At 51.2% G+C, this 10,631-nt stretch overlaps 1 protein-coding gene across 1 annotated transcript in view; it reads right to left on the minus strand.

Annotated features, from left to right (window-relative positions):
* The window catches only part of LOC127918743 (uncharacterized), a gene marked incomplete at its 3' end in the record, with an annotated part of 30,266 nt that extends 23,579 nt beyond the window's left edge, over positions 1 to 6,687 (minus strand). The window contains exon 1 of the mRNA XM_052501919.1: positions 6,600 to 6,687. Within this exon, the coding sequence (XP_052357879.1) occupies positions 6,600 to 6,687 (88 nt within the window). The remainder of the gene's footprint in view (positions 1 to 6,599) is intronic.
* Positions 6,688 to 10,631: the final 3,944 nt, after the last annotated feature.

Here is a 10,631-nt window from a genome sequence, read left to right on the forward strand (position 1 = left end):
GAACAGCCAAACACCACCCTGAACAGCCATACACCACCCTGAACAGCCATACACCACCCTGAACAGCCAGGCACCACCCTGAACAGCCAGGCACCACCCTGAACAGCCAAACACCACCCTGGACAGCCAAACACCACCCTGAACAGCCAAACACCACCCTGAACAGCCAAACACCACCTTGAACAGCCATACACACACCCTGAACAGCCAGGCACCACCCTGAACAGCCAGGCACCACCCTGGACAGCCAAACACCACCCTGGACAGCCAAACACCACCCTGAACAGCCAAGCACCACCCTGCACAGCCAGGCACCACCCTGAACAGCCAAAACCACACTGAACAGCCAAACACCACCCTGAACAGCCAAACACCACCCTGAACAGCCAAACACGACCCTGAACAGCCAAACACCACCTGAACAGCCAAACACCACCCTGGACAGCCAGGCACCACCCTGAACAGCCAAACACCACCCTGAACAGCCAAACACCACCCTGAACAGCCAGGCACCACCCTGAACAGCCAAACACCACCCTGGACAGCCAAACACCACCCTGGACAGCCAAGCACCACCCTGGACAGCCATGCACCACCCTGAACAGCCAAACACCACCCTGAACAGCCAGGCACCACCCTGAACAGCCAAACACCACCCTGAACAGCCAGGCACCACCCTGAACAGCCAAACACCACCCTGAACAGCCAGGCACCACCTGAACAACCAAACACCACCCTGAACAGCCATACACCACCCTGAACAGCCAGGCACCACCCTGAACAGCCAGGCACCACCCTGAACAGCCAAACACCACCCTGAACAGCCAAACACCACCCTGAACAGCCAGGCACCACCCTGGACAACCAGGCACCACCCTGAACAGCCAATCACCACCCTGAACAGCCAAACACCACCCTGAACAGCCAATCACCACCCTGAACAGCCAGGCACCACCCTGAACAGCCAAACACCACCCTGAACAGCCAAACACCACCCTGGACAGCAAAACACCACACTGAACAGCCAAACACCACCCTGAACAGACAAACACCACCTTGAACAGCCATACACCACCCTGAACAGCCAGGCACCACCCTGAACAGCCAGGCACCACCTGAACAGCCAAACACCACCCTGAACAGCCAGGCACCACCCTGAACAGCCAAACACCACCCTGAACAGCCAGGCACCACCTGAACAGCCAAACACCACCCTGAACAGCCATACACCACCCTGAACAGCCAGGCACCACCCTGAACAGCCAGGCACCACCCTGAACAGCCAAACACCACCCTGGACAGCCAAACACCACCCTGAACAGCCAAACACCACCTGAACAGCCAAACACCACCTTGAACAGCCATACACCACCCTGAACAGCCAGGCACCACCCTGAACAGCCAGGCACCACCCTGAACAGCCAAACACCACCCTGAACAGCCAAACACCACCCTGAACAGCCAGGCACCACACTGAACAGCCAGGCACCACCCTGAACAGCCAAACACCACCTGAACAGCCAAACACCAACCTGGACAGCCAGGCACCACCCTGAACAGCCAATCACCACCCTGAACAGCCAAACACCACCCTGAACAGCCAATCACCACCCTGAACAGCCAGGCACCACCTGAACAGCCAAACACCACCCTGAACAGCCAAACACCACCCTGGACAGCCAAACACCACCCTGAACAGCCAAACAACACCCTGAACAGCCAAACACCACCCTGAACAGCCAGGCACCACCCTGAACAGCCAAACACCACCCTGAACAGCCAGGCACCACCCTGAACAGCCAAACACCACCCTGAACAGCCAAGCACTACCATGAACAGCCAAACACCACCCTGAACAGCCAGGCACCACCCTGAACAGCCAAACACCACCCTGAACAGCCAGGCACCACACTGAACAGCCAGGCACCACCCTGAACAGCCAAACACCACCCTGAACAGCCAAACACCACCTTGAACAGCCATACACCACCCTGAACAGCCAGGCACCACCCTGAACAGCCAGGCACCACCCTGAACAGCCAAACACCACCCTGAACAGCCAAACACCACCCTGAACAGCCAGGCACCACACTGAACAGCCAGGCACCACCCTGAACAGCCCAAAACCACACTGAACAGCCAAACACCACCCTGAACAGCCAAACACCACCCTGAACAGCCAAGCACCACCCTGGACAGCCATGCACCACCCTGAACAGCCAAACACCACCCTGAACAGCCAAACACCACCCTGAACAGCCAGGCACCACCCTGAACAGCCAAACACCACCCTGAACAGCCAGGCACCACCTGAACAGCCAAACACCACCCTGAACAGCCAGGCACCACCCTGAACAGCCAAACACCAACCTGAACAGCCATACACCACCCTGAACAGCCAGGCACCACCCTGAACAGCCAGGCACCACCCTGAACAGCCAAACACCACCCTGGACAGCCAAACACCACCCTGAACAGCCAAACACCACCCTGAACAGCCAAACACCACCTTGAACAGCCATACACCACCCTGAACAGCCAGGCACCACCCTGAACAGCCAGGCACCACCCTGAACAGCCAAACACCACCCTGAACAGCCAAACACCACCCTGAACAGCCAGGCACCACACTGAACAGCCAGGCACCACCTGAACAGCCAAACACCACCCTGAACAGCCAAACACCAACCTGGACAGCCAGGCACCACCCTGAACAGCCAATCACCACCCTGAACAGCCAAACACCACCCTGAACAGCCAATCACCACCCTGAACAGCCAGGCACCACCCTGAACAGCCAAACACCACCCTGAACAGCCAAACACCACCCTGGACAGCCAAACACCACCCTGAACAGCCAAACAACACCTGAACAGCCAAACACCACCCTGAACAGCCAGGCACCACCTGAACAGCCAAACACCACCCTGAACAGCCAAGCACTACCATGAACAGCCAAACACCACCCTGAACAGCCAGGCACCACCCTGAACAGCCAAACACCACCCTGAACAGCCAGGCACCACACTGAACAGCCAGGCACCACCCTGAACAGCCAAACACCACCTGAACAGCCAAACACCACCTTGAACAGCCATACACCACCCTGAACAGCCAGGCACCACCCTGAACAGCCAGGCACCACCCTGAACAGCCAAACACCACCCTGAACAGCCAAACACCACCCTGAACAGCCAGGCACCACACTGAACAGCCAGGCACCACCCTGAACAGCCCAAAACCACACTGAACAGCCAAACACCACCCTGAACAGCCAAACACCACCCTGAACAGCCAAACACCACCCTGGACAACCAGGCACCACCCTGAACAGCCAATCACCACCCTGAACAGCCAAACACCACCCTGAACAGCCAAACACCACCCTGAACAGCCAGGCACCACACTGAACAGCCAGGCACCACCCTGAACAGCCAAACACCACCCTGAACAGCCAAACACCACCCTGGACAGCCAGGCACCACCCTGAACAGCCAAACACCACCCTGAACAGCCAATCACCACCCTGAACAGCCAAACACCACCCTGAACAGCCAAACACCACCCTGAACAGCCAGGCACCACCCTGAACAGCCAAACACCACCCTGAACAGCCAAACACCACCCTGAACAGCCAGGCACCACCCTGAACAGCCAGGCACCACCCTGAACAGCCAAACACCACCCTGAACAGCCAAACACCACCTGAACAGCCAGGCACCACACTGAACAGCCAGGCACCACCCTGGACAACCAGGCACCACCCTGAACAGCCAATCACCACCCTGAACAGCCAAACACCACCTGAACAGCCAATCACCACCTGAACAGCCAGGCACCACCATGAACAGCCAAACACCACCCTGAACAGCCAAACACCACCCTGGACAGCCAAACACCACACTGAACAGCCAAACACCACCCTGAACAGCCAAACACCACCTTGAACAGCCATACACCACCCTGAACAGCCAGGCACCACCCTGAACAGCCAGGCACCACCCTGAACAGCCAAACACCACCCTGAACAGCCAAACACCACCCTGAACAGCCAGGCACCACACTGAACAGCCAGGCACCACCCTGGACAGCCAAACACCACCCGGAACAGCCAAACACCACCCTGGACATCCAGGCACCACCCTGAACAGCCAAACACCACCTGAACAGCCAAACACCACCCTGAACAGCCAGGCACCACCCTGGACAGCCAAACACCACCCTGGACAGCCAAACACCACCCTGAACAGCCAAGCACCACCCTGCACAGCCAGGCACCACCCTGAACAGCCCAACACCACACTGAACAGCCAGGCACCACCCTGAACAGCCAAACACCACCCTGAACAGCCAAACACCACCCTGAACAGCCAAACACCACCCTGAACAGCCAGGCACCACCCTGAACAGCCAAACACCACCTGAACAGCCAAACACCACCCTGAACAGCCAAACACCACCCTGAACAGCCAGGCACCACCCTGAACAGCCAATCACCACCCTGAACAGCCATTCACCACCTGAACAGCCATTCACCACCCTGAACAGCCAGGCACCACCCTGAACAGCCAAACACCACCCTGAACAGCCAAACACCACCCTGGACAGCCAAACACCACCCTGAACAGCCAAACACCACCCTGAACAGCCAAACACCACCCTGAACAGCCAGGCACCACCCTGAACAGCCAAACACCACCCTGAACAGCCAGGTACCACCCTGAACAGCCAAACACCACCCTGAACAGCCAGGCACCACCCTGAACAGCCATCACCACCCTGAACAGCCAGGCACCACCCTGAACAGCCAAACACCACCCTGAACAGCCAAACACCACCCTGAACAGACAGGCACCACACTGAACAGCCAAACACCACCCTGAACAGCCAAACGCCACCCTGAACAGCCAGGCACCACCCTGAACAGCCAATCACCACCCTGAACAGCCAATCACCACCCTGAACAGCCAGGCACCACCCTTTTTATTTAACCTTTATTTATACAGGTTTTCCTCACTGAGATAACATCTCTTTACCAAGAGAGACCTGGTCCAATAGCAGCAGGGGGAACAACGTGTCAGACAAAACAACTTACATACACTAACACAACATTAAATAAAACTATAAACACATACAGTACAACAATTACATATTACGTTAAAAACACAAACGTCTTGACTAAAAACAGCTGGCCTAAAAACAATTACACTCTTCTGTGATATATACATCAATAAGGTGTTTAAAACTCCACCAACGAAACTAGATCATCACATTTTACAATGTTCAGGAGAGAATTTCAGGACCACGGAGCTGTGTAACTAAAACTATTTCTACCATGACCTGTTCTAATGTTTGGTACTGTTAGAAGCAAATCAGAATGGGACCGCAAATTATAATTATTTACTGATCTGATTAAAAAAGAACAGAGATAGAACAGGGCTGAGGCCTGCATATATATCACATCACTCAAATCTAAAACTGCCAGTAATGTATATCGTACCAGCTCCTTCCTGGTCTCCAGAGAAAAACAAGCCTTATGCCGGTAATTAAAACCTATTTTCAGCTTGAGCTTCCTTATCAAGTTCTCTACATGCACAGTGAAGCTCAGCTTATCATCAACCCACACACCCAAATATTTGTACACTTTAACTTGCTCTATAGTATATCCAGTCAATGTAGCAATGCCATGATTAGTTACATGCCTGGCATTTGAAAATATCATACATTTTGTTTAACCCAAATTTAGAATCAGCTTTAAATCATACAGATTCTGTTATATGATGTTAAATGCTCTTTAGGCATTTTCAAAAGCCAAAGATAAACTACTACCGCTTGAATAAAGAACAGTATCATCTGCATAAAAATGAACGTGTTTCACCACCCTGGACAGCCAAGCACCACCCTGAACAGCCAAGCACCACCCCTGAACAGCCAAGCACCACCCTGAACAGCCAAACGCCAATGCCAAGTTTGTGCAAAGCTGGCATCAAGGCAAAGGGTGGCTACTTTGAAGAATCTCAAATATATTTTGATTTGTTTAACACTTTTTTGGTTAATACATGATTCCATACGTTTTATTTATTAGTTTTGATATCTTCACTATTATTCTACAATGTAGAAATTAAAGAAAAAATAAATAAAAACTCTTGAATGAGTAGGTGTGTCCAAACTTTTGACTGGTACTGTACATCATGTTCCCAAAACTAGAAGACAGAAATACATCATGGTATGAGTTCTTCGATAAGAAGTAGAAGCTACGTACGTACGTATAGGACGGAAGGACAGGATGCTACTTGAAATGGTTAAAGTCTGATTCATTCAAGTCTTCAGTGAGAGAGGAAACATTGATGTTTGTAAACCCTCATGGAATTAGAATGTTTTGGTTTAACCAGGAAAGGTCTTTGAGGTTCGAAACCTCGTTTGCAACCTGGCATCATGTTCTGGGGTGTATTTACAAGGAACCAAACAGAAGCAAATGGGCTGAAACGGGGAGGGACCTGCCTCAATTTTTACAATAACAAACTCTTTGTGTTTCTGTTGCAAAACTGTTTCTACTGTGTGCACTAATGAATACACCCCTGGTACTGCAAACTGTTTACCTGGAAGCCACAGGACGCCGACGTGTTCGTAGTCCTCTTCGTAGATGTCCCATACTAGCTTGTCCACCCCGTGCTCTTCCCCTGCCATCTCCAGCAACCATTCAGCAGACAGCTCCAGGAGCGTTCCTCCACCCAGACTGCACGGGGTACACTGTTATAACCTCTTATAACTGAGCCATGCTGTAATATTAAGTAGCCAGGTGAGAACCCACAGGACACTGTTATAACCTCTTATAACTGAGCCATGCTGTAATATTAAGTAGCCAGGTCAGAACCCACAGGACACTGTTATAACCTCTTATAACTGAGCCATGCTATAATATTAAGTAGCCAGGTCAGAACCCACAGGACACTGTTATAACCTCTTATAACTGAGCCATGCTGTAATATTAAGTAGCCAGGTCAGAACCCACAGGCCACTGTTATAACCTCTTATAACTGAGCCATGCTGTAATATTAAGTAGCCAGGTGAGAACCCACAGGACACTGTTATAACCTCTTATAACTGAGCCATGCTGTAATATTAAGTAGCCAGGTGAGAACCCACAGGACACTGTTATAACCTCTGGACAGGACACTAGTCTATCTCCTGTTTCTGTAGTGAGACAGCTTGATGTACCAGGACACCCCCTGGACAGGACACTAGTCTATCTCCTGTTTCTGTAGTGAGACAGCTTGATGTACAGGACACCCCTGGACAGGACACTTGTCTATCTCCTGTTTCTGTAGTGAGACAGCTTGATGTACAGGACACCCCTGGACAGGACACTAGTCTAACTCCTGTAGACCTGGACAACATACCTGATTCAACTCATTGAGCGCTTGATGATTAGTTGAACCAGGTGCATTTGTTCGGTCAACAGCAACGTGTGCTGTTTGGGGTCCAGAGGACTGGAGTTGGCCTGTCGGGGTCCAGGAGGACTGGAGTTGGCCTGTCGGGGGTCCAGGAGGACTGGAGTTGGCCTGTCGGGGGTCCAGGAGGACTGGAGTTGGGCAGTTGGGGGTCCAGGAGGACTGGAGTTGGCCTGTCGGGGTCCAGGGGGACTGGAGTTGGCCTGTCGGGGGTCCAGGAGGACTGGAGTTGGCCTGTCGGGGGTCCAGGAGGACTGGAGTTGGCCTGTCGGGGGTCCAGGAGGACTGGAGTTGGCCTGTCGGGGGTCCAGGAGGACTGGAGTTGGCCTGTCGGGGGTCCAGGAGGACTGGAGTTGGCCTGTCGGGGGTCCAGGAGGACTGGAGTTGGCCTGTCGGGGGTCCAGGAGGACTGGAGTTGGGCAGTTGGGTGTCCAGGAGGTGTGGAGTTGGAATGTCGGGGGTACTGGAGTCGGGAACCACTGCTCTACAGGAACTCCCTCTATGTTTGACAGACAGTAGCACCATGTTTAAGAGAACACCCACACATCTGAATATAAGATGCCCTCCCCTAGTGGAACAGGCTCCAGGGTGAAGTTTCCCTAAGTACAGATCTAGGATCAGCTTACACTCCCCAATCCTACATTTAACCAGTGGGGGAAAATACAAATCTAACTTGAGATCAGCGTCTAGGGGCAACACCCTATAGCAGTGGAACAGTTCCCTGTCTCCTCCTGCCTCGAAGCACACAGCACAGAGGCCCATTATACCAGACAGGGACTGAGCAGTAATGTGCCAGACTCAATCAAAGAGTCTCTTTCAGGGCAGGCAGGCAGGCAGGCAGACAGACAGGGAACCCACCAGGGACAACAAACAGAGAAGAGGGGAGTAGCAGAGCAACCTTAGCCTGGGTTACCAGTCTGTTTAGCTAGCATTCCACTCCTCGTCATGATAGAGTGAGTACAAGGAGTGGAATGTTAGCACAAAACAGGTTTTGGACATCAGGCTAGAGCAAGAACCAGTCAATGAACATGTAGAGATAAACATCTGACAGGGAAGTGCTTTTGTTTTCATGACCTACATGCTAACAACCCTCTTAACTGTGAAACAGGATTATTATATATATGTTTTTTTAAATCTCAAAGTAAATATCTTTGGTATGACAATGAGTGCTTCAGGAAACAGAGGACAGTGACCATCTGAGTAACCCAATACTAACCCTACCTAGTCCTTACCTGGTCCCAGTAACTACTAACTATTAACCCTACATAGTCCTTACCTGGTCCCAGTAACTACTAACCCTACCTAGTCCTTACCTGGTCCCAGTAACTACTAACTACTAACCCTAACTAGTCCTTACCTGGTCCCAGTAACTACTAACTATTAACCCTACCTAGTCCTTATCTGGTCCCAGTAACTACTAACCCTACCTAGTCCTTACCTGGTCCCAATAACTACTAACTACTAACCCTAACTAGTCCTTACCTGGTCCCAGTAACTACTAACTATTAACCCTACCTAGTCCTTATCTGGTCCCAGTAACTACTAACCCTACCTAGTCCTTACCTGGTCCCAGTAACTACTAACTAATAACCCTACCTAGTCCTTACCTGGTCCCAGTAACTACTAACCCTACCTAGTCCTTACCTGGTCCTAGTAACGACTAACTATTAACCCCAACTAGTCCTTTCCTACTGACTACTAACTAATAACCCTACCTAGTCCTTACCTGGTCCCAGTGACTACTGACTATTAACCCTACCTAGTCCTTACCTGGTCCCAGTAACTACTAACTACTAACCCTACCTAGTCCTTACCTGGTCCCAGTAACCACTAACTATTAAACCTACCTAGTCCTTACCTGGTCCCAGTAACTACTAACCCTACCTAGTCCTTACCTGGTCCCAGTGACTACTGACTACTAACCCTACCTAGTCCTTACCTGGTCCCACTAACTACTGACTACTAACCATACCTGGTCCCAGTAACTACTAACTATTAACCCTATCTAGTCCTTATCTGGTCCCAGTAACTACTAACCCTACCTAGGCCTTACCTGGTCCCACTAACTACTGACTACTAACCTACCTAGTCCTTACCTGGTCCCAGTAACTACTGACTACTAACCATACCTGGTCCCAGTAACTACTAACTATTACCCTATCTAGGCCTTACCTGGTCCCAGTAACTACTAACTACTAACCCTACCTAGTTCATATCTGGTCCCAGTAACTACTAACTACTAACCCGACCTAGGCCTTACCTGGTCCCAGTAACTACTAACCCTACCTAGTCCATACCTGGTCCAAGTAACTACTAACTACCAACCCTGCCTAGTCCTTACCTGGTCCCAGTAACTACTGACTACTAACCATACCTGGTCCCAGTAACTACTAACTATTAACCCTACCTGGTGTAGGTGTCCTGGAGGGCAGGTAGTTTGCCTTTCCCAGTAACTACTAACCATACCTAGTCCTTACCTGGTCCCAGTAACTACTAACTATTAACCCTATCTAGTCCTTATCTGGTCCCAGTAACTACTAACCCTACCTAGGCCTTACCTGGTCCCAGTAACTACTAACTACTAACCCTACCTAGTCCTTACCTGGTCCCAGTAACTACTAACTAATAACCCTACCTAGTCCTTACCTGGTCCCAGTAACTACTAACCCTACCTAGTCCATACCTGGTCCCAGTAACTACAAACTACCAACCCTGCCTAGTCCTTACCTGGTCCCAGTAACTACTAACTCTACCTAGTCCTTACCTGGTCCCAGTAACTACTAACCATACCTAGTCCTTACCTGGTCCCAGTAACGACTAACTACCAACCCTGCCTAGTCCTTATCTGGTCCCAGTAACTACTAACTACGAACCCTGCCTAGTCCTTACCTGGTCCCAGTAACTACTAACTACTAACTCTACCTAGTCCATACCTGGTCCCAGTAACTACTAACTACCAACCCTGCCTAGTCCTTACCTGGTCCCAGTAACTACTAACTACTAACTCTACCTAGTCCTTACCTGGTCCCACTAACTACTAACCCTACCTAGTCCTTACCTGGTACCACTAACTATTAAACCTACCTAGTCCTTACCTGGTCCCACTAACTACTAACCCTACCTAGTCCTTACCTGGTACCACTAACTACTAACCCTACCTAGTCCTTACCTGGTCCCAGT

This window comes from Oncorhynchus keta, unplaced genomic scaffold (assembly GCF_023373465.1).
Source record: "Oncorhynchus keta strain PuntledgeMale-10-30-2019 unplaced genomic scaffold, Oket_V2 Un_contig_14763_pilon_pilon, whole genome shotgun sequence".
Classification (NCBI taxonomy): domain Eukaryota; kingdom Metazoa; phylum Chordata; class Actinopteri; order Salmoniformes; family Salmonidae; genus Oncorhynchus; species Oncorhynchus keta.